Source organism: Solea solea, chromosome 20 (genome assembly GCF_958295425.1).
Source record: "Solea solea chromosome 20, fSolSol10.1, whole genome shotgun sequence".
Taxonomy (NCBI): domain Eukaryota; kingdom Metazoa; phylum Chordata; class Actinopteri; order Pleuronectiformes; family Soleidae; genus Solea; species Solea solea.
Window position 1 is genome coordinate 4997394 of NC_081153.1, and position 23110 is coordinate 5020503.

The 23110-nt window shown below is 42.9% G+C and overlaps 3 protein-coding genes across 3 annotated transcripts; 1 reads left to right on the forward strand and 2 right to left on the reverse strand.

Annotated features, from left to right (window-relative positions):
• Positions 1–279: 279 nt before the first annotated feature.
• On the reverse strand, positions 280–11370 carry smad10a (SMAD family member 10a). The gene is made up of 13 exons (XM_058618646.1): positions 11055–11370; positions 6515–6590; positions 6178–6418; positions 5641–5815; positions 4546–4569; positions 3710–3910; positions 2484–2741; positions 2200–2298; positions 2058–2111; positions 1774–1957; positions 967–1135; positions 717–855; positions 280–619 (listed from the first exon to the last, which is right to left on the reverse strand). The coding sequence occupies exons 1-13, from the start codon at positions 11056–11058 to the stop codon at positions 408–410; spliced, it is 1836 nt and encodes a 611-aa protein (XP_058474629.1). The 5' UTR covers positions 11059–11370; the 3' UTR covers positions 280–407.
• A 1248-nt stretch (positions 11371–12618) lies between these two features.
• snapin (SNAP associated protein) lies at positions 12619–17538 on the reverse strand. The gene is made up of 4 exons (XM_058619340.1): positions 17379–17538; positions 15542–15588; positions 15326–15444; positions 12619–13164 (listed from the first exon to the last, which is right to left on the reverse strand). Exons 1-4 carry the CDS (start codon positions 17492–17494, stop codon positions 13057–13059), a joined length of 390 nt encoding a protein of 129 aa, XP_058475323.1. The 5' UTR covers positions 17495–17538; the 3' UTR covers positions 12619–13056.
• A 59-nt stretch (positions 17539–17597) lies between these two features.
• Positions 17598–22659, forward strand: chtopa (chromatin target of PRMT1a). Its single transcript, XM_058619339.1, has 6 exons — positions 17598–17828; positions 18996–19087; positions 20144–20294; positions 20999–21173; positions 21286–21429; positions 21742–22659. The coding sequence occupies exons 2-6, from the start codon at positions 19023–19025 to the stop codon at positions 21954–21956; spliced, it is 750 nt and encodes a 249-aa protein (XP_058475322.1). The 5' UTR covers positions 17598–17828; positions 18996–19022; the 3' UTR covers positions 21957–22659.
• The last annotated feature ends 451 nt before the right edge of the window (positions 22660–23110 follow it).

Here is a 23110-nt window from a genome sequence, read left to right on the forward strand (position 1 = left end):
ATGCATACAGGAGAACTGGATTTCAGTTACAGTGCATACACATCTTGTCTTCAGTACAGAGACAAACTCAAAACCCTTCACAGAACTTGCATTTGAATTTAGATTGTAGAGTAAAGCATTAGAAAAAATCCCAAAGACATTAGCACATTTATGTCTGTGTTACAGCTACAGACCTTTTGGTTTTAGTGTGTGTGTGTGTGTGTGTGTGTGTGTGTGTGCATTGATTGTAACAAGCAACATTTCTGTTTTCTGTGTGTTTCTGATTGATTTTGTCTTGTGTGTGTGTGTGTGTGTGTGTGTGTGTATCAATTAAATTACATATTTGGCCTGAAGCGAAACCATCTTATCGTGTGTCTGTGTGCGCACATTCAGAGAATCCTGATTGGAATTTGTACAAGGTTTGGTCTTCAGTTGGCAGGCCCGGGGTCTGCCAGTGGCATAGTGTGCAACACCTCATCTAGAAGCTGCAGAGCGCGGTGCAGGTGGACCTCCACCCAGCAGGGGGTGTGTTTGATGCTCTGCCGAGGGTAGTCGGGCCCCCAGCCCTTCACGAAGCTGAGTCGCAGGATACACAGTCGCCTGAGGTCGTCCACGCCGATCCCTGCCGCCGCAGACAGACCTGGAATCACACGAGACGATGTGTGTTGAAGCAGGATTTTTTTTCCGTTTCCGGCGAGAACGAGGATGTCATTCAGTAAAGTCTGAGCCACACTTACTGACTGCAGGCGCGATGCCGCCGACGCTTCCTGGACCGGGAATATTTCCTGCCACAGCAGCTGCCTGTGCAGCAGCTGCAGCCTGAGCCGTCGCTGCTTGCTGCTGCATCTGTCTGTGGCACTGTCGCAGGTCAAACACCTGAGCAACACACAAGCAGCCTGTAGTATCCTTCACAGTGATATTTACACAGCATACTTATTCTGCCCTCCTGTTTGCAGTTATAACGAATGAATACGAGCGAGTTCACACCTTGATATAAGCGCCGGGGTAGATCTTGTGCACAGCATCGCCTGGCGCTCGGCCCGCCTCTCTGTCGAGGTAGTAGCTCTGTACAAACACAGCGTGGTCGCTCATGCAGCGCATCCACACGTCGCCCTCGCCACGGCACTCCAGCTGCACGCCTTTGCCTATGTGTAACCTGGACCACACAGACAAAACGCCCCCTTTATTTACAGTTATGTTCTTTCCCTTCCTGACTTGATTCAAGTAGCAGTGCAGAGTCAGCACCAACTGTAGGTGTATTTTAGAACTGCAACTAACGATCATTTTCAATTAATCTGTCGATTATTTTCTCGATTAATCGCTTGATCTGTAAAGTATCAGAAAACCTTGTTGAAAAAGTGTTGATCGGTGTTCGTCAAACCTGGAAATGATGATGTTCTCAAATGTCTTGTTTTGTCCACAAACCAAAATGTTTAACGTTTAATGATTTCTTTGTTATCCAGAGCAAAGAAATGAAGAAAATACTCACATTTAAGAAGCTTAAACAATCAGAAATCCTGTTTTAATCATGAAAAAAAGCTTCAAACCGATTAATCGTTTATCAAAATAGTTGTCGATTAATTTAGTAATCAATTGATAATCGATTCATCGATTAATTGTTTCAGCTCTTGTTTATTTATGTATATCTTAACAATACAAGAACCTGTTTCTGTTTTACTGTAAACGACCACTAGGTACATTTCTAACATCATATTTATCTTATTATACGTCTCGTTCTATATGTATATCTCGTTCTAATGACACACGGACACGTGTGAACAGCGAACAGCTCACCTGGCTCTCTCGCTGGCGTCCGTGCGGTGGACGTTGCTCAGCTGGCCGAGGCAGAAGCGATCGCCCCCCGACGGGTCGACGTAACCGTCCACGGTCACCACAGGACAGCTGGAGGGCACCTTGAACATCTCGCCCACCTGAACGTCCATTTCAAAGTAGGAGATGGAGCACCAGAACTCTGGTCCTGTGAGGATTTGAAATGAAATAAATAAATAAATAAAGAGTTTGTGAAGGACTGCAGACGGGAGTAGCACCAGTATCAATGAACATGAAGGGTCTCTTACCTGGATGATTGGACACAGAAGGAGGGAAAGAGGTTGAGGCGTGATGCTGTGACCCTGAAAAGCAAAGAAGACGAGTTTAAAATCTTAATGATGAGAAGAAACAGCGTGAGTGGGTCTGATTTGTGTCACACGTGTCTCTTACAGTGGTGGTTGGGGTGATGGAGAGGAGGTTGTTGGAGACGTCCATTCTGCTGGGGTCCTATGGGAGTGTAGGAGGCCGTGTTGTTGCCTGTCCATACGGCTGGATTACAGGGAAGTAAAGAATGAGATATGTGGATATATAGATATATACATGCAGCAGCAGGCAGTGACTCAGTGCATCCTGCTGCCACCGTAGTAATAGTTGTGCCAGTAGATGGCAGAACACCAGAAAAACAGATCATTTGCCAGATTTATACTGAGGTCTGTGTGCGTGTGTGAACTCACTGTGGAAGACAGGCTGACTCTGAGAGTGTTTATTGCTGTTGTATCCATTCTGTCCATGAGAGTGAGACGTGGGTAGAGAGGGCTGCTGTGAGTGCGGCGGCTGCGAAGGCTGCTGGGTGGCCTGCTGCTGGGGCGGGGGCTGGGTCGGGGTCGGAGGTCGGGGTGCTGGCGTCATGACTTGAGCCTGTGGAGACGCCGTTTGGAGACGTCCGTCGCCGTGACCTCCCTGCAGTGGCAGCATGGGGCCAGAGCAGGACACTGGAGACAGGACAACACGTGAACACATCAGATCCAGACTTCAAAATAATAATGATTATGATTAGAACTAGCATGGATGCGTCTTCTGAGACCACATGAGACCGCAGATCCTGCTTCCTCCACCTTTTATTCAAATGCACAGTGATGTCATCACTGTTTGCAAGGACAAAATAATGTTTTCATGGAGTCTGAGTGTAGTGACGACCCTGATGTCGGTGTGAGTGTCTGTGCGAGGGACATCATTGCTGTAAAGTTAAGTAAGTTTTAACCATTGATAAAAGAATTCACATGGAAAACTATTAAAATTCGTCACTATATAAATATTGTGACGAGTTTATTCGATTAATCGATTATTACTAAATTAAACGTCAACAATTTTGGTAATCAATTAATCGGTTCGTTGTTGTGCTACACCTTAGCACAGACAGTTATAAAATAGTGTCAACACTTTTAAACAAATGTTAAATTAACAGAGCACCCATTGCCTTTGCTGCCACGGTGTGCTAAGTTCCAGCTAATGTGCAAATCTTTGCATCAAAATGAAACTTAAATAAGTCTGAGTCTATTTCCCGGAAGCAAAATATACATAAACAAAATATGTATATTTGAAATGACAGATAATGCCAGTCTGGAGGAATAATTGCGTGAGGAAATCAAATACTTTTCTTGTCCATTGTCTTTTCTAATTTTCTAAAGCCTTCATTGCTCACAGCACATATACAACACATGTCTAATTACGCTGTCAATATCGCCGCAATCATGTTAATCGAATCGTGATTAAAATTCGATTCATTGTGCAGCCCTGCATGACAGATGCTCCTCTGCCATCTTCTGACAGTGCCAGGGTTGTCCACAAACAAATGTGTGATTTCTCCTTCAGTCTTGCCCACAATAGCAGCCCCGTGGTCAACTATTTTAAACACGGACAAGTCAACCATCCATTCATTCATTGGAAACCATGAGCTGACCTTTGGGTGAGACGGGCAGGTTAGTGTATCTGCTGACAGGTGGAGGTCCAAGCGGGTCAGAGGACATCTGTGGGGGAGGCAGCGGCTGGCCGTAGTGGTCAGGAGGAGCCGTCTGATGGTCGGACAGCGGCATGCCCGGCGGAAGGTCCATCTGTATGCAGTCATGGATGTATTCCTCTTTGATGAGGCCGCCTGGTGCTGCTGCGGGAAGAGGAGGAGTCAAATATATTCAACACTTCATAATTGTTAAAAGTGAATGTCTTTGAATAACAGCAGAAAAACCACCCTGACTCAGCAGATGTAGGGACTGTGGGTATAAGCCTGCCATTATCCCCAGCATCGTCACCCCCCCCCCCCCCCCACTTCCTGTGTTTTTTAATTTTCACAAAAACCAAAAACATACTGAAAATTCCACATTTCGATGAGGATTTTGATCACGCAATTACACAGTCGTTAACTGTCTTTTATGTGTTTTACTGCGGCTTTTGTTTCTTTGCACAGGAATTCCTCATAAATGTCCCCACATGCCAACGTTACACCAAAACAACAAGGGGGGGGCTGGCTCTGTATGATGGTATGGTTTTAAGAGAATGATAATGGTGTAGTCAGACCATTCTGATTATGCAATACTGGTGATCCACTAACAACAACATACCACAGGTTTTCAGTGATCTACGGTTATTTTAATCAAGACTGCCTCTATGTACTGAGGTCCATGAGAAACCCGTCCTCCTCCTCCTCCTCCTCCTCCTGCTGCTGCTGCGACCTCTTCCTCTCACACATCCAGCCCCACCGTCTTCTAATCAGAACCATCAAGTCGTGGAAAAATAACTCACCTGTGTTCTGGAGGCTGAGACCAACTGTCAGAGAGAAGACAAGAGACAAGAGAAGGAGTGAATGCAGTGACACAGATAATGAAGAATCAGGCGATGTTTAACTAGAGCTGTTATTTTGTGATTTCTGACCCAACGTTTGGGGGGAGGGGGGGGGAAGCTGTTCTATGGAATAAGATTTTTGTCAATTTTTTTATTTGTTTGAAAATACACTTTTTGTTTGCAACGTATGGAACTCGTTCCCTAAGTTTTCCCTGTCAACATCCGACAACATAATTGTAAGTATACTTACAGAAGATGTATACAAAAGATTCAGAGCAAACAAAATTCCGATCATCATTTTCAGACAAATAAAATACAATATTTTTGCAATTTGCGTATTTTGATTTTGTGGTTCATTTTTGTTTGCTCAATTCATAAAGTGCTGCTCGCTTTGTGAAAAGTGTTGTTTGAAAATACTGACACAAATCTAATTCCATACTGTTCAAATTCAAAATATACAGCCTAGAAGTGCAGCAGATCGCCTGAAGTAATTACCAAGAGTTTAACCTTGTATGACCCAATAGTTACAGTAATTATAACAAATGTTGTCAACTTTGTGTTTGTGGCCAGGTGGGGAGAAAGCATGAATATCTTAAAGCAGGGGCCACAAACTCAAAATTAACTGTTCTGTCTGGTCAGGAGGGGGCCGGTCAAGTCCAACATTTTGGGGGAAAAGTATCTGTTCAGTAATACAAGATTTAAATTATATCTTGATAAGCTTTCGTGACGTTGCAATTAAAAATATTTAGGATGATATTGCACGCCATTTCAAAGTAAAAGTGTTTGTTTTGAACCAGTAATAACCTAAAATGAATCTTTAAAGAACATTAACAGTGTTTTGGAGTAAAAAGAATTACTTTGTAATTGCAATTAAAACACTAGACAAGCTTCTATAATAAAAATATATTAAAATGAGTGTAGAGCCGCATGTGGCCCGTGAGACTGAAACTCCTGTCTTAATCGTGTGTCACAGAATATGTGTTCAAAGTAGATGTTTTTGAAAAAGGGACAGCCACATGTTAAACTGTACTGAGTTGTTTTTAAAGAATGACTTACCGATGCCTGGGGACACCACCCTTTCATAATGGTAGGGGTTGACGCACACGTTGTCGTACTTCAGGTCGAAGGCGTACTGGCAGAACTTGACGTGCTTTAGTTCATTCTTGTGGAGGTCAGGCCAGCGCCACAGCCGTGCATAAATGACGTGAGGGAAACCTTTTCTTCCTGCCACCTGAGGAGAGAAGAGAGAACACAGAACACTCAGACCTCTGTGGAGGTTTACATCTTTGAATTCTGTGATTCTGGCAGTCGGGACTGAGCCTGAGTCTGGGACAAAGGTTTACCAACACATTCATTTCCATTTCCACAGCAGACACATCAAAGCAGAAGGGCAGAGCAGAAGCCTCAGTATGTCTTTGAACACTGACTCTACGGTTTTGGCTCATGGACAGTGGTAGTTACCCAGTAAGTACAGTGTGCGAGAGTGAAACAGCTCGCAGTGTTGCAATTACTATATAAACCTCTACTTAATGGCTCATATACGCAAACCTAAAATATGGAATTACACGTACAAAATAATGCACGAATACTGACCTGCAACCGTCCATCTAGTGTCCTCTGGATGGTGACACACTTGCTGGGGTGGACACCGTTGGTGGTGATGGCAGTGATGAGTGAGTCCAGCTCGTCCTTCTTCTCCTTCAGCTTCTTCACCAGGCTTTCGATGGCCCGCTTGGCGAAGCCCTCGTTCTCTCCGCCCTGCCGGTGGCACATGAGGCTGTGGACGATGCTGAGGCAGGCGTCATTGCTGCTCGGGGGATTCACTGACATGATGCTGCGATGCCACAAGAACAGGGGGCTTAATAACCACTCATGCTGGAGGAGTGACCACGCCACACACACCAAAGGCTCTATTTGCAGACTTTCTTACCTAGTATTACGTTGGTCAGCCAATGAGTGACCAGAAACTTCATTGGCATTGTGATGTCCAAGCTCTGAATCAGTCCCTGTTGATAAGCAGGTAGACATTTTTTAATTTAACTCACTCCCACCTGTTTGTATACAATTATAATTAAGAGTCATAATTAGGGATGCACTGATGCTGATACCAGTATTTGGCAACAGTATCTAACGTTGTATTTTGTTCAAAGAGAGGCTCAAATCATACTTGTACTCAGTCGGAAAAACCTGGTATCAGTGCATCCCTGGTCTTAATCTCGTAAAGACATAACACACGTCTGGGACCATAAACTTGCACTGAGCTTCCCTTTTTGCTGTATGCCACCCCCTGCTGGAGAAAAGCTGTAGCTACAAGAGTTCTTCAGTGGTAAATAATGTAGACGCTGAACATGACATAAGCCTTTAATTGTGTTTTAATGATTAACAATTATTGACTAATTATCATTGACATATTATTACTAAGATTAAATAATCACTCTACAGTGAGTACAGTGACACGCCATGCATGAATCACAGTTAGAGATGCAGTTTGGTTTTTATTATTAACGCACTGCAGGACACACAGGATAGTACAGTACAGGGGTCTGCAACCTGTGGCTCTAGAGCCTCCTATAAGACGGAAAACCTCTTATAGAGATTGAATATTCTGTGTGTCACATGCAATGTGTACGTCAAATGTGATATTGACGTTTGGAGTCCTGTACGTCTTTTTTATCCACAGACTTATGACGGGCAGGTTTTCTCAAGAATGAACTTCATAAAATCCAAATATTGTTTTATTTTGTATTTATATACAGTATATATATATATATATATAAGTGGGTGACTATTAATTTCATTCATTTGCCACAAACAATGGAAGAACTAGGTCTTCTTTTTTTGACTTATTTGCTTATTAAGGCTGAAGGTAACTTGACTTGTTTCAAGAACACTTAACAAGTGCCATTTTTTTGCTGCACTGGCAGATAATTTTGCTTGAAACAAGTAATTAGTGGATATATTTTCTTGTTTTTAGAGGCGTTTTTGCAGTGATATGTTTTGTTGGGTATAAACAGCAATGAAATGTCAACCGTTTTCTTTTTGTAGCGCTTAAATTTCATGAATGCAACAAAATCTCATTATTTGAAATGTAATATATCAGTATAAGAAACTTTATCCATGTCATTATCTTCATTTTATGGGTCAAATAGGTTTTGCAGCTCCAGATTTATTTCATTTCTGTGGAGAGGGAAGAAAAATAGTTTTTCATACTAAAGGTTGCAGACCATCATGTTTTAAAACTACTGGATGTGTACCAACTACTGTACCTTTGATTGATTGATTTGAAGGTTTATTTGAACATGTGAACAGGAACCAACGAATATAAACAGACAAATAAAGGCATAATAATAAGAAGAATAAACAGAATGAAAGAAGTTAACACAACAAACAAATATATTAAAAAAAGGAGGACAAAAAGGAGTGGGGGAAGAAGTTTTAAACCGATTGCATTACACAACAAAAAATGATTATTGCTGCACTTGCTTTGAGGTCCACACATTAATCTTACATTACAGAAGCTGGCTGAGTAGGAAAAATTAGATATTAAACTTTAGTTTAATCATTTAATCGTTATGAGGCGAATAAATAAATCAAGCCTCTTGTAGTTAACGGTTGTTTCTGAGTGATATGTCATCACATCAGGTTTATTCAATAAACACACTGTTCAATTACAGCAGTACTGAATAAACTAGTATATACAACACAGTAGAATCTGTAATCTGTGCAGCAGAGAAACATACCCAGGCTTTACAAACAAAGGAACCGGAGCTTATATGTATATAACCATTATATAACTATTAGAAACCCATTAGAAAACTACAAGGTGCTCTGAGGAAGGAAGGGGCAACAAGTTAATGTTAAAAAGGGTTATTGTTATAGATAGTTTTCATGATAAATGACAGATAATTAAATGTGTGTTATTTGTTCCAAAGCAAAAGTTGAAGAAATCAGTTAAACAACCAACATTTCACATATTCAAAGTGAATCTATCGTTTGTTTGTACAATAAAACAGATCGCTATAGTGCTGCTGTAATAATAATTATATTACAGTAACATAGTGAAAATATTTATTCTGATTCACACAATCCAGGTCGAAAAAATTACTCCCACTTTTAGCAGGACAGATGAGCTCACTACAAGAGAAACAACAGGTTTTTTGTGCGATTGTTAAAACAGAAAATGTGTGGTATTTCACCAGGTGTCAGGTGTGAATAATTGCTGGTTATTTTTGTTTGATTCCTCAATGATAGCTTAAAATATTTAATTGATTGATAAATGTCTGGGAATGAATAATAATCCCTAAACGATTATAGGGTGGTATACTGTATGTAAACATACATTTGTATATAACTGCACACGTAAAGATTCAAGGTTTGAGAGAAAGGTTGCTATATTAAAATTTGCATTATTAGCATGCAAACTGCCATTACAATGTAGAGACCATAGACTTATGCCGTTTTTCCCCCACATGGTCCCAGCATGACTTGACTCGCCTCGGCATGGCACAGTTTTTTTTTTGCTTTTCCATTAGTGATAGTACCTGGTACTTTTTTTAGTACCTGCTCTGGCGAGGATCCAAGCGAGCTGAGCAGATACTAAAATGTGACGTTGAGTGTCGTCACTGGAAGAATCATGAGCGCAACGTCCAACACAAGAATCAAACCGAACAATGCCGAACTGTAGATCAGATAAAAAGACATAACAATCCTGAAAACATGTGTTAATCTCTAACATTTAGCAAAGTAAATGTCTAAAATCTAAACTCTGGTGTATTTAGAAACAGTACTGCTGAAAGTGGTGTCACGAACCCTGCCGCTGTATTTCAGTTCAGAGTCTGTGCTCTGGTCATGGAGGAAGAACTGAACTAATGTTTTTAATTCACTAATTCTAATGATTCTGTTACACAACACTACACAATAGTACCTACTCAACGTTGGCGAAGTCATCACTGCACGGCTGCATGAAACTGCCATGACTTCGTTTTACACACGACACACACACACACACACAAACGAGTGACTTGGACACATTTCCCTGGTAATTGTTGGAGATTAACCCACGTTTTTAGGATTGTTAAGTCTTTTTAACTGATCTACAGTTTGGCATTGTTCCGCTTGGTTCTTGTGTCGGACCTCTGACCAATCAGTGGCCGGCAGTCTGGCAACGTCACGCATAGTATTGCATCAGCTTGCTTGGAACCTCGGCCAGAGCAGGTACTAAAAAGGGACCAGGTCCCAGGTACTATCACTAGTGGAAACGCAAAATAACCGCGCCGTGCCAAGCGAGTCGAGCCTGTGGAAACACACCAAAAATCAAGGCAGTTTCACACAGCCATGCCCACGTTGAGGAGGTACTATATTGTAATGGAAAACCAACCAAACCATGTAGAGTTGAGCCGTGCCAGGACCATGTAGTGAAAAAGCAGCATAAAAAAAGCACCCGGTACCAGATAGGTACCAGGTGGAAAGCAAAAGGTCGAGTTGTGCTGGAACTGTGAAGTGGAAAAGTGCCAAAAAGAGAGGACTCTACCACCCACCCCGTCCCTTTCCTTGAGTGCATCAGGAAAGTTCCGTCAACATTATCTCACACCAGTAGGAAGATTCAGCTTTGGTGTACAAAAACACACAGAATACACTGCCTGGTTAAACCTGAATGGGCTGCTATAGACAGTACCATGGCAGTGGAAGATGGCTGCCTACATAAACCAAGGCCCTTACCTAAAGTACGTGTAAAAGGCACATTCTCCAGTGACAAACACCAAACTGTCTCATGTTAAAGCAGTAATGATAATAATAATAACAATAAGAATAATAAGAATAAAGCAGTAATAGATTCAAATACACTTAATTCAAGGTAGTGTCAACATAAGGCTGTTACACACTGGTCTTTTAGCGAATTTTAGCTGAATATTTAACAGCCACATCAATTGTTTTGGTCAAATATTCCCCACACACACACACACACACACCTTCTGTCCACGTATCCTCATGCCCACAGAGAGCATCACACACACACACTAATGTGATGAGCAGTGTAATAATGAAGTGAGTGTTGTTACCTGTGTGTGTGTGTGTGTGTGTGTGTGTGTGTGTCCAGGCCAACAACACACTCCCCTCTCTGACATCCCATATCGGTTAACATGCGTCACGCAGCCCCGCTGTCTCAGCATGTCTCAGACTGAGGCAGCTGATTAAATATACATTTATAACACATGCACACACGTGGCTGCTTTTTAAGTCTTTGACGAATTTGAGCAGCGCTCTGGAGCGTGGACGTGACCACGGGGAGAGTGGGACATTTGTTGCGGGGAAAGAGCAACAATTTAGCCACAGACTGACTGACGTCCCCCCCTCCTCCTCCTGCTGCCTGTCTCCCTCCCTCCCTCCCTCCCTCGCTGTGCTGTCGGTTGTTTGGTCTCGTCGTGATTCTGGCGAGAGCGGGACGAACATAAATGTCTGCGTGTACTTACACATGAGCCGGAGCGGAGAGAAGAACTTGGACAGAAAAACGCCGGAGTCTCAGAGACGGCGCTGTCCGTGTGTGTCTGTCTGTGGCGACCACAGCTGTCTGTCTGTGTTTATAGCCCGTGTGCGGCTCCGTGTTCACGGGGCTAAACGCTCCACAGCGACAGCCGCGGGTGAATCTAATAACTCGCGGACGCTGTTTATCTCCCAGATGTTGAGCCTGCGCGAGTTCCTCCGTGTTGTTTTATCATCACGGCCCCGCTGTCTCCTCGTGCATCCTGCCTGCCTGTTCCTCGCGCGCACGCCACAATAACAATAGAGGCGAGACGCCGTGCGCGCCAGCGTCTCGCCATGCCGCAGCCAATGGGCGGCCAGGTCTCACAGGAGCCGCCGCTCTCAGCCAATGGCGAGGCGAGTCTCACAGCAGGGCCGCGAACCAGGGTCTGTCTGGTGCGTCTAGATTGACAGGCCCGCGAGACTGTTTCTTTAAGGTGGCGCCGCTGAGATTAGCACCCCCCCTTCTCCTCCTCCGCCCCCGCCCCAACACACAGCTATCCCTGCTACAACCTAGCGTTGACTGCCATTCATTTGGAATTTAGGGTGAATTTATGGAACATTTTGGATGAAAAACAAGAGAACAGACACCAGATACCTTCATGTTTGTGTCTTTCCTTCCTGTCCTTTCTCTCTCTCTCTCGGTGTCCTCACCTTGCAGGCTGCAGGTCCAGTTTCAAAGCTATTATTATTATCAGTAGCATGAGTATTATTGTCATTATCATTATGGCATTGTCGTAGTATAAACATGTCATAACAGATTAAGAAAGGAATGTCCCGTCTTTAAACCTATAACTAGCCTTGTAATGTAACAAATTATGAATACTTCGTTCCTGTATTTCAGTAAAAAAATTCACATATCTGTTCTTTACTCTATAATTTGTATTTAAAGCTACTTTTACTACTTTACTTCTTGAACTATCTTTGTTATGCATTACTTCCAAATCAAATCAGATTTGATTGAACCCATTCACACATCTTTCATACCCATTCACACGCTGCAACATGGGGGTTAAGTGTCTTGCTCAAGGACACATAATAGACTAGCAGAGCTACAGGAATTGCACCCACAAACTTCCTGTTGAAAGACAATTTGCCTAAGTTGCTTAGTAAATGTACAGTAAATATCACATACTTTAAGACTTTTACTTGAGTAACGATATAAAATGTTACTTCAACTTCTACACAAGTCATTTTATGGTAACATTTTACTCAAGTATCACTTTTAGGTACTTTACATAAGACTTCCTATAACCTGACACAACTGTTATATATATGCTCCTGGTCTCTCTTCAATCTCTACTTCACATCCTTGTTTCACTTTCTCTCCCCCCCACCTCTCCTTTACCTCTCTGTCCCCCATGTTCCTTTCCCCCCCAACGGGTCGAGGCAGATGGCCGCACTATAATGGGTGCATTAATTCTCGGGCTCGACTTTCCTCCAGTGTAACCATCTGGACTCTGGACTTTGTTTAAGAATATAGAAAAAACGGTGTGGGTTTTTTTAGCGACGGAATACACTTTAAAGTATTTGCTTTATTTTAATCAGCATGTTAACAAAAAGCAACTTTCAAAAAACAGTTTTTTTGCACAAAAACATTAAGTGGCAGGTAAGTAGAGTTTATGCACTTTCTTAATATAGCAATCACTATTATACAATGACAACAAATACCGTGTTGCATAAGACATTTATGTAGTATGAGTATGTCAGCAGCAACACTGTGAGGCTGAATCTGTTTTGCCGACAGGGAATTGAACAATATCGTATATGCCGAGCAAATCGTGGCCCACAATTTTATTGTGATAACGCCAGGCAAAGCGGAGCCGAACATGAGCTTGTGATTGAACGTAAAAGGAAGACCTGTCGTCTTAATGTTACAGTTCCCTGAAGTGACCCGTCACTTCTGGTCGAGACAGTTCACAGTATATGCCGTGCAGAGCAGAAGGAGCAGAGTTAGGGTTTACTGGGGGAGCGAGTTGTGAACACTCCTGAAGCCTCCAGCATGGTCTTTCTTCGCGCCGTCTCTTTGGCCACATTATGGTTGAGTCGTCTCAGGCGCTCCTAGGGACAGAGAATTTAATTTGGGTTATGTTGCTGTTAAGTGTGTTTACACAAAGATTGTGTGGTGGAGACATATAAACCCAAAAAGGAGTGACTAGAAAGAAGTTTTGCATTTAATACCAGAACATCTTAGACCTCAAATCAATGACTGAAAGTTGGATCAGATGGTGGAGCTAGAGAACTAGTGGGACAGAGGACTGGAGACATCTGGCTGAGAACCCTGTCCATGAGGAGGCTTGAAAAAACTTCCCAGGACACACATCCCAGGAGAGAAAGCATGAAATCCGTGTTCAAAACCTCTTTCCTGAATATGTCTGCTATGACTTGTGGTCAAAAGGTCACTTGTGCCTGTTATTTCAGTAACCTGAGAAGCCACTGGTGGACAATGGTGGTGAGGGAAGCTGTCTAGCTGATGACAGATGCCTTTTGGGCCTGGTTGGTTCTCAGGTCTCCAAAAGCAGCAGACAGGTACCAAAAGGCAAAAAAAATGCTTTGGTCTGCAGAGGAAAGAGTTTAGCGTGGCCATGGAGAAGAACCGTTTGCTGACCTTGAGGACGTTCAGGCAAACAATCTGGCATCATAGGGAGCAGGGCTTGGCTTAAATTGCTTTTAGCAGAGCAGGAGATTAGATGGCTATGAGTTGGGAATTTGTTGGTTGAACAAAAGGAAAAAATCACATCCTCCTGGGTGAAGGTAGAGATAGAAAACATGGGGAAAGACTCGCCAAGACATCAAGAAGATACTTGGCTGTAAGCAGCAGAGGAGGTTTGCAGTGAGACGCTGAAGGCTCTGGACATTGTTTGGCTTATCTTAGCTGTGTCACACAGAGGGTGGGGACATCACTTGTGGACTGGCATACTGTGCTGATGGCTCAAGATTGTGCTATCAGGGAGCAATCCAATGTCAGGATCTTAAGAAACAGGCTCAGACTGACTGCTTCATGTATTCATTCATGGAGATGGAGTTTCATGGAGTGTTCCCATCCAGTCTACTTGAATGTGGTGATGGCCTAGGACCGACTGGGATTATATAGTTTTGGTACTTATATCATAGCATGACTGTATGAAACTGCTGTGACGATGTATTATACATGACACACCAGGGGTCGCGTTAACCGAATATTTTCCGTCATTGACCGTTTTTTTTAAAACGGTGACGGAAAAATCTGAGAGCATCCGTCATTTTGACAGATTGCAATTCACACCCCTAAAAACTATGTTGATAAAAGAGGTGAAAAAAGAGGGATAGATGCAGATGAAGGACAAACTCAGCCCTTGGCCTCAGCGGAGCGAGGAAGCGGCAGTAAGGAGGTTAGGCGAGTTCAGTGGGAGCGGGAGTTCTCCTGGCTGAGGAGGGCCGATAGAAAAATGTTGTGCGACAAAATAAAGATTCCCATCGGAGAATCTGAGCATAATTTCTGACCCGGACACCGTACTCAATGCATCTCGCTATCCTTGTAGTGCTGACAGCGTGTTAAAGAGCTATGGACAGGAGGCTTTGTAGCGCGTCTGTGACCGGTGCAGCTGATCCACTGGTGCAGAAGGAGCGCATGTTGCGGGATTTCCTACCACGCGCAACTACGCACAAGCAGGCACGCGATTTAAGTCCATGTGGACCAGGAATAAGGTGTGAGACTGTGTGTTTAGGCCACAGGTTAACTGTTCATATTCCACTGCAATATGAACAATGCAATTGAATATGTCATTATTATCATTTAAAGTGACCGGTAAAAATTGATTATGACGGGATTTTTATGACCCTGTCAGTCAAAATGAAAAGGTCTAGCGCAACCTCTGTGACACACACAAATGTCACATTTAGTATCAGCTCAGCTTGCTTGGAACCTCAACAGTACCAGGTACCAGGTACTATTGCTAATGGAGAATCAAAAAAAGTGCTATGAAAATGCGAGTCGTGCTGGGAAAGTGTAGTGTAAAAGTGCCATATGTGAGCTGTCCTGTCCTTGTACACGGAAGGTACAAGATATAACGCATTAGTTGCGACTGCATTCTCAGATGAATGTCTTGCACATGATCCTCTACGAAGGCTGCAGCATGTCACCAATACTAGTCATCAGTGAAACCATTCAAATGACACAGCCTTTGTGAAAATCTTGATAGTGTAACTTAAAGAACTGAAAAGAAGCCCCACCCTAACTGACCTGAGCATTCTGCAGTATGTTGTTCACTAGCACTACCCTCCGTCTTGCATTCAGCAGCTTCTTCACGTAAGGATCCAGGTCGAGAGCCACCTTCTGATGTTCATTTATCCTGCATAACTCTGCAAAGAACACACATGGACAAGACACAAAGTTAACGTCGATTTAAAATGAACAGAAACTACTGATTTGTACAGTGAGTGAATACCCGTGAGTTACCTGTCGCCAGGTTGTCTATATGTTCTCTTAGTTCCACCTGGCTTTCTCTGTAAATGATAAACAGTAACATTAGCCCAAGTGCACACATGAACACATGAGGAGGAATGCAGTGACGCGTAAACTGGATTGCAGCGCGGCATTGTGCAGATTCAATTTTATTTTGGTTGCTATACTGCAGTACAGTGATCAGGCTGAGGCAGGAGATAGCATGACGCGTACATCTAAATTCGATAGTTTCTGTTACTACTAGGAAAACTAAGTTTTGACTTAATTACGGTTGCTTGTCTTTTCATTGTGTTACATTACTCCCTTCAACTGTCCACGCACAATCAAAATATTTGCTCTCGGCTGCTGGAGAAGAGACACCTTATCTCGTTCTGCTTCTTTACTGCAGTTATGTAACCAGTGTCAATATGGACTGATCCATCAACATATGCAAGCCCCCCTATCCAGTACAGTATATCTGAAATACCGTATGTTGTCCATTACAGAGAACATTGTTCACCAAAGTATTAATAATTTGACTGCAACCATCTGTAATTATCCAAGTTTGAATTCCTGCTAGAATACTGTGACTAGCTCATGTGAGAAAACATTACAGGTGAACCAGTACATATAATTTGTATTAGATATGCACACTAAAACACTAAAATCTCAACATCAGATCCACAGTCCATCAACTGGAACATATCACAGAAGCACTTAAAACTTTGTTTGATGTTGCATTTCAGTACAGAATTAGTCAGTGGAGGTTCATACCAGGTAAGACTCTAATATGAATTTATGGGCAGGCTGTACACTAAAAAAACCTTTTGAAAACAATGTGGGGAATTAATGTGGCGTGGTGTGGGTGAGGCACCAAGATGGTGGTTTTCTTCTAATAATTTCACATTTGTCTTTCTCTTCACAGTTCCTTGCATCAGTTATCTCCTCAGTCTCATCATCCTCTCATTCTTCTTCAAAGCAGCTTTGCGACTGCGATGATCTATAAGGCAAGAAAGGTAATGTGCAAAATTTGGAAGCAAAGATGAGATAATCTGAGGTCTTCCAAGGAGTGGGTGTCATACAGAAGAAAAGAATGGTGAGAGAAAATGGAAGCAGTTGTATAACATTGTGGATGGCAACTGCTTTAGTAAATCACTGCACAAAACCAAGATGAGATATAAAGCAGAGATATTCCATTTAGAGGGCTTAATTTGAAAGAAAAAAACAATAACAAAAGTGTATTTTCCATCTTTTATTGTTACTGTACTGTTAAATGTTCTCAGCCTTTTGTAAATGCAGTGAAACGTCTGCTGTCTCCATACAGACCCTCTCTTGTCCACCTGTAGCTTAACTAGACTTTTAAGCATGCTAATCAGTCTGACTTCACAGTGACAACACAGCTTTTGTTTACATTCACCTCCGTCACCACTAGCCCCAAACATGGACACAAGCCCTCTATTGAGCTTATGCAAAATGAAAGGCTTGTTCTACATTTGTGAAAACCAAACTATGTTTTTTAATTTGAATCAAATTCAGTAAACTCAATGTATGACAATAAACCTTCCTCATGCTACACACTAAATGTCCGAGTCAGTGTTTATGGTGATACAGTGAGTAACACAGGTGAAGTTTGAATTTAGCTGTTACTATGACTTTCAACAGTAACTGGTTTGTGGTGTTTAATATCTCAACAGTTATATTTGATATACAAATTCATTCTAATCCTAGCAGGATCAGTCACGAGACACACTGGGGGCAGTAAGCTAGTTGGGAGTGTGTTGCAGACCTGGATTAAATGGCGTCATTAAAGTAGTATATTAGCTCGTCAGTGTTGGTAGTAACGGCGGTTTACCTGACTGAGTGTACGTGAAGGTCAAGCTGCTGGATAGCGGGTTTCAGAAGGTCGAGCAGCCCCTCGGCAATAGCATCTTTGCCCGAAGAAGCGTCGACTACTGCAGTTGCAGCCATTTTAGCATAGCAATAATAGTGGAGGCGGAACCGGAAGTGACGTCACATTGACGGTGAAGTCATAAGACGCTCTCCATTTTCTTTTCCAGGAGCTTCAGGACGGACGACAGCGGTAGCACCATTTTAGGGAGAGGCGTCGTTAAACCGTGTCTTTAGCGTTTTCCCTCCGTCCACCCCGGCTGTTTAGATCGGTCGCGAACACAACTTAGTGTCCGTTTCAGTCGAAGAATATTAGACACTGTGCACGGCCTCCGTGCTGCTCACACAGCTGCTCAAAAGCTAGCACTAGCACTAGCCAGCTGGCTTTTCTGTCGACCGACGCTAACATTTCACAGTAAGTAACACAAATACGTTACATCTCCACTAACATTTGCCATGTAGGAGAATATATAGTGAAGAGGGTTGATTTGAGCCGTAGACACTGACTCAAGTTTTAGTGTACAGTGTTGGATTGTGCCCACTTTGTTGGGATTAAGATCACATTTTTGAGGAAAGGCCGAGTTTTTGTCTGTAAAACATTAAACCCATTGAGGGTGGCTCACTTTCCTCGTAGAGTTCATTGTGTTTGCTTTATTCACAGTGGACCGAATCGAAGTGCTACTGAACCAGAGTGAACGAAGCAATGCAACAATTATACGATTAATCGGATTAATAACTTAACCACCATTTAGTCTGCTAATCGAGTTTAGTGTTTCTCTTATAATCGCCTTTGACCTCAGCCTCGTATTATCTGTTTTCTTAGCTCCTCAATGCATTTGCTCTGTGGCCGTTTAAAGGGACATGGTATATTTTTGAGTTTTGGGAACAATAGACACACTCACAATTTTTAAAGGGTTTATGGCTCAATCAACAAACCGATGAATCAAAAAAAAATAAAAAATATTCATTCATCGTTAAAATAAGTTTTGGTTGCAACATTAATGTGAAACAACATCTACTACTCCTCAAGGCTCAGTGACACATGGTGAGAAGGAAACACCTGTGCTGTCTGTCCAGACTCAGGTGTGTGTGTGGGGGGGGGGGGGAGACAGCAGAGATGGGGAGAGACAGGCAGCTGGCAGCTGGTGAAGACGCCACCGTCATTAGTGTTTGCTGAAGGAGTGTTTAATTTGCAATGATCTATTTAAGGCAGACTTGGACAAACGTCACATATTTGTTGATCCTGAAAATGGGAAATTCCCAAAGAGGCTTATTTGAAGTGGCAGATTCACCCTTGGTTACAGTAGTGGCTAAAAAATAACCATTGACGAGACATAATTAAAATAAGTACAGTAGCTGGATTAAGCCAAATATGGTAACGAAAGAGATTGTGTTTACCCTCAAGTTTCCATGATGGGGAATTGCAACAATACCACAGAATCTAGACAAGACCTAATATCATTTGTAGCTACACGCTTGTTGTGCAGAGTGTAGAGACAACATTATTGCATTTTTGTAACTGCCTTCTTTCCTCCTTATTACAACTAGATGACCTTCTCTTTTCTGTCCCATCTTTCCCTAGGAGCTGGAGAATCCAAGTCTTGTCAAAATGAATGCAGCCACCTCTCAAAAGGTTGTCCTGAAAAGCACCACCAAAGTGTCCCTGAATGAACGGTGAGGCGCCACGCACCCTGTCAACAGTTAGACACCAGATGCCAGGGCTGCCATGGCTTGTGAAGGTTCTGGTACTGACTACGGAAGGCTTCTGTTGGGGACTGGACCCTACATGGATGCTATTCTCGCTGTCCTCAGTGTGTGCACTGCTTACTCAACCATGTCATTGATTGTCGATGCAGCACCAGCAGAATTAAATGCGATTTCAACATGGAGCAGAATAGCCTCACAAGAGCGAAATATCTTGTGTGAGCAGTGCACACATGGAAACAAGGGAAGAGGGTAGTGGTCATACCTGGTAAGCCTTGGTAAGCCTATGCTAGACAAGACCACTGTCCCACAAATGCCTTGGCACTCCTGCTCCCTGTTGGTAAACAGTATACATCAAGTATACTCACTAAAAGTGGAGAAAAAATGCCTCAGCTTCTCCAGGGAGATGGGGCACCCTTCTGCCTCTCTCAAGTCAAGTAAAGCACACATTCCTTTATCTTCTGTTCTATCTTTACACTTTTTTCCTCTTTGCTCATGTCTAAAAGACACTGGTTACTCAGTCCTAGATTGGACGTGACAGAGCATCCCTCCCCCTCCATCAGCTCTGACAAGTCACGGTCCATACTGTAAGTGGCTGGGTGGCAAAGCACTCCTCACGTCCAGGGCCTCTGCTGCTGCAGTACAAGGACATCCCAGGCAGTCAGCTGGAGGCCTGTAAGTGGCAAATTGTGCTTCTCTTCTGGCACCTTGTCTCTGCTACTGTCTCTCGCTCGACCTCTCTGCACCTTGCAGATTCTTTCCTTCTATCTACAGTTTGTCTTTCTTATTGTGCTTATTTGAAAACACTTGCTAAATTCAAGTAAAAATGTTTCTGGAATGTTATTTGAGAGAGTGAGTGCCATGAAGTGGAGAATAAGTCTGGCATGACAACGGCGCCACCCAAGCGTGTGGCTGTATCCGTTAAATGAGAATCGACTTGATGTGGAACCCTGCTTCCTCATCCTGTGCATCCCTTGTCCCCTTCTTTTACGTCCTCCCTCTTTTTTTCCCCTCCCACCTCTAAAGCTTCACTAACATGCTGAAGAACAAGCAGCCCACTGCGGTAAGCATAAGAGCCACCATGCAACAGCAGCATTTGGCCAGTGCCCGCAATCGTCGGCTGGCCCAGCAGATGGAGAACAGGCCGTCAGTGCAAGCTGCTCTGAGCCACAAGCAGGTGAGATCAACGGTCAAGACGCCGCTGAATCAGTGGACCTTTTGACTGGTAATGTGAATATTTATAGGTCTTTTTATAATTTGATGTTGGTAATCAAATGCTGCTCAGGCATCTGCTGAAACCCTAGCTTAAGACAAGACTCCTCAGTAGTGCTATATGATTACAAAATCCGTTTACCCGAAACTGACGACCTAATTAATGCGTCCGTTGTGCTTTTCTTTGCAACTACATGTGCGCTATGAATGCAACGGACACGTCCAGTTGAAGACAGACTGAGCGGATTTGCAGTAACCAGAGCCAGAAGCATGTTTTTAGCAATGAAAAATAAAATGCAGATGAAAAAATAAACCACATATGCTGCATTTAAAATGATCTCTTTAATGACCAGTCCAGAGTAAGTGTTGCATTTCTACATGAAGGATGTGAAACTGCTAAAGGACCCTTTATTTAATAATTAATATACTATTCTTTGCTTTTGAGAAGGGACAAAATGATCAATGCAGCTTTTAAAGCTGAAGTAATTTGTCTGGATTATGCTTTTGTATACAGTGTGTGGGCAACACAGCCATCTGCTGGATGATGGTGCACTGCTGGCCTAAACATCTCCCACCTCCATGTACAGGATGGCTGTTTGACAGTGTTGCCCTCCTTTTGTTGTGCACACTTACTTTGTCCTAACTGCATCTGTGAACAACTTGCATTAGAGTCTGAAGCAGCGTCTGGGGAAGAGCAACATCCAGGCCAGGCTGGGTCGCCCGGTCGGAGCTCTGATGCGTGGAGGACCCGTCGGTGGCAGAGGAGCGATGAGGGGGATGATCAGGGGAAACCTCAGAGGACGAGCTAGAGGAGGATTAATGAGGGGCGCCTTGTCCCTAAGAGGTACATATCCACTACCCCACACAGTGATCTCATCTAATCAAACTGAGAGCTCTTGCTGCATCAGGGCTACATTCTTATTACCGGGTGGTAACTTGAGTTTTGTGTTTCACAGGGAAACGAGTCCCTACAGGTTCCCCCATGCGAGGCCGTGGCTCTGCTGGCCGCTTGGCTATGCGTAGAGGAGGAAGGCAACGTGGTGGAGTTGCTGGCAGAGGAGGGGCTCTATCCCGAGGATCGCTACGAGGAGTACCCAGGGGTCAGTGCCAGCAAAGTTTTTTTTGTTTTTTTTTTCTTTTCTTTTTTCATTTAGACTTAATTAATCTACACTGATACGTCTGTTCAGTCAGACTTGGTGACATTGTGTTCTCACAAACCATCTTCATGTCTGTGTGTATTTGAATACTGGGTGGAGGTCACAGGACCCAGATGCATTTTAAATGCCAGGTGTGAACAGTCCTACTTAGGACTGTTTTTATGCAATGAATGGGGCCTAACCAAAACCACTTGTGTTGCTGAGAGTTGATCAGTGCTGTATCGTCATCGTCACCTCTGCTGTTTGTCCGTACAGGTCGGGGTGGACTGCGTGGGCGTGGTGGTTTCGCCGGCCGAGGTGGTTTCGCCGGCCGAGGTGGTCGGGGTCGGGGCCGAGGTATCGGCCGGCCCGTTGTGACCCGTGAGCAATTGGACAACCAGCTGGATGCCTACATGTCAAAGACCAAAGGTCACTTGGATGCAGAACTGGATGCCTACATGGCTCAGGCAGACCCAGACAGTATGGAGTGATCCTGAAGGACATGTGGTGTCACTGCAGAACTGTTGAGCTTGAACTTACACATTCAGTGTAGTGTTGGATGTGCCGAGAAAAGGTTGTGTTCATAATTTAGATGAGTGTCAGTCCAGGACTCTGAAGGAAATCCGAGTGTGCTCCGCCCACTAGTCAATTCAATCAACCTGCTCCTGCAAAGCTTGTCATTCGGGAATAACTGTGTGAAGGGACCTTTTTAAACATTAACAAAACCCTGCTGTCTTTACACTTGTTACACTTAAATGTATGTCATGAAGCAATTTTTTTTTTTATAATTAGCACAGTTATGTTTAATTGTTAAAGCTGGTTCATGAGGTGTGATAATGTCCTGTCAATGCGATTTTGAATTTCACCTTTTACAAAAAAAACAACCTTTTTTATCTTTTTATTTTTAGTGTTTTACAGAGACCTTCGGGAGTTTATTAATTTGGCTTTTGTTAAGAATATCCGCAATGCAAAACGTTGCAATAATTAGTTGTTGAAAAGAATGTAAGCAAAATGTCTTCAAGCCAAGTATCCATTTGTCTTTATTTTGTATTTGAATGATGTAGTACATTGATGTTGTTCCTTCATATTTTCCACATGTCAACATTCTTCAGTGGAGTGTTGGCATTCTGAACTTGTACTGAAAAACATTTGTATGACATTACCCAAAGCAAGTAAAAGAGGTTTTAATTAAAATGCTGTTGTCAGTTGATTTCATTTTTAATCCCTGATTTATTAGCCAGTTGTGCCTCAGTCACATTAATTTGTGACTTCACTAGTGTATATATATATATTAACTTATCCAGTGATTCAAAGGATATTAAAGATGTAAGTGTTTTTTTATATAAGTTAATCTATGGAGGCAAATGCTCAAATTCCTTGCCAGAGCATTGTGCTGATTTAATTCAGGTATTCCCAAACATTTCAGTGCTTGATCCCCATAATAAAACAAGGCCAGCGAGGTCAGATCATCCTTATTTCAAAAGATCTTAAAAATGTCCTGTTTTGTTTGACGACTCATTCAAATTGTGTCATTTTAGGAGTTATGTGAGGACAGAAAAACAGGCTTATGGCATATTTATTTGAATTTGATCATTGTTTTCTATCGTCACAAAACTACCAAAATATAATAAGTATTTAAATTGTA

What these genes read in the sequence shown, in the direction of transcription:
- chtopa (XM_058619339.1), top strand. Translation starts at nt 19,023, where the DNA reads ATGAATGCAGCCACCTCTCAAAAGGTTGTCCTGAAAAGCACCACCAAA. An exon ending in GGGCGCCTTGTCCCTAAGAG is followed by an intron (nt 21,174 to 21,285) that starts GTACATATCCAC and finishes TGTGTTTCACAG; the next exon opens with GGAAACGAGTCCCTACAGGT. An exon ending in GCTACGAGGAGTACCCAGGG is followed by an intron (nt 21,430 to 21,741) that starts GTCAGTGCCAGC and finishes TTGTCCGTACAG; the next exon opens with GTCGGGGTGGACTGCGTGGG.
- snapin (XM_058619340.1), bottom strand. Translation starts at nt 17,494, where the DNA reads ATGGCTGCAACTGCAGTAGTCGACGCTTCTTCGGGCAAAGATGCTATT. An exon ending in CTTCACGTACACTCAGTCAG is followed by an intron (nt 15,589 to 17,378) that starts GTAAACCGCCGT and finishes TATCATTTACAG; the next exon opens with AGAAAGCCAGGTGGAACTAA. An exon ending in ACATACTGCAGAATGCTCAG is followed by an intron (nt 13,165 to 15,325) that starts GTCAGTTAGGGT and finishes CTCTGTCCCTAG; the next exon opens with GAGCGCCTGAGACGACTCAA.
- smad10a (XM_058618646.1), bottom strand. An exon ending in CACTAGATGGACGGTTGCAG is followed by an intron (nt 5,816 to 6,177) that starts GTCAGTATTCGT and finishes TTCTCTCCTCAG; the next exon opens with GTGGCAGGAAGAAAAGGTTT. An exon ending in GGTGGTGTCCCCAGGCATCG is followed by an intron (nt 4,570 to 5,640) that starts GTAAGTCATTCT and finishes TCTCTCTGACAG; the next exon opens with TTGGTCTCAGCCTCCAGAAC.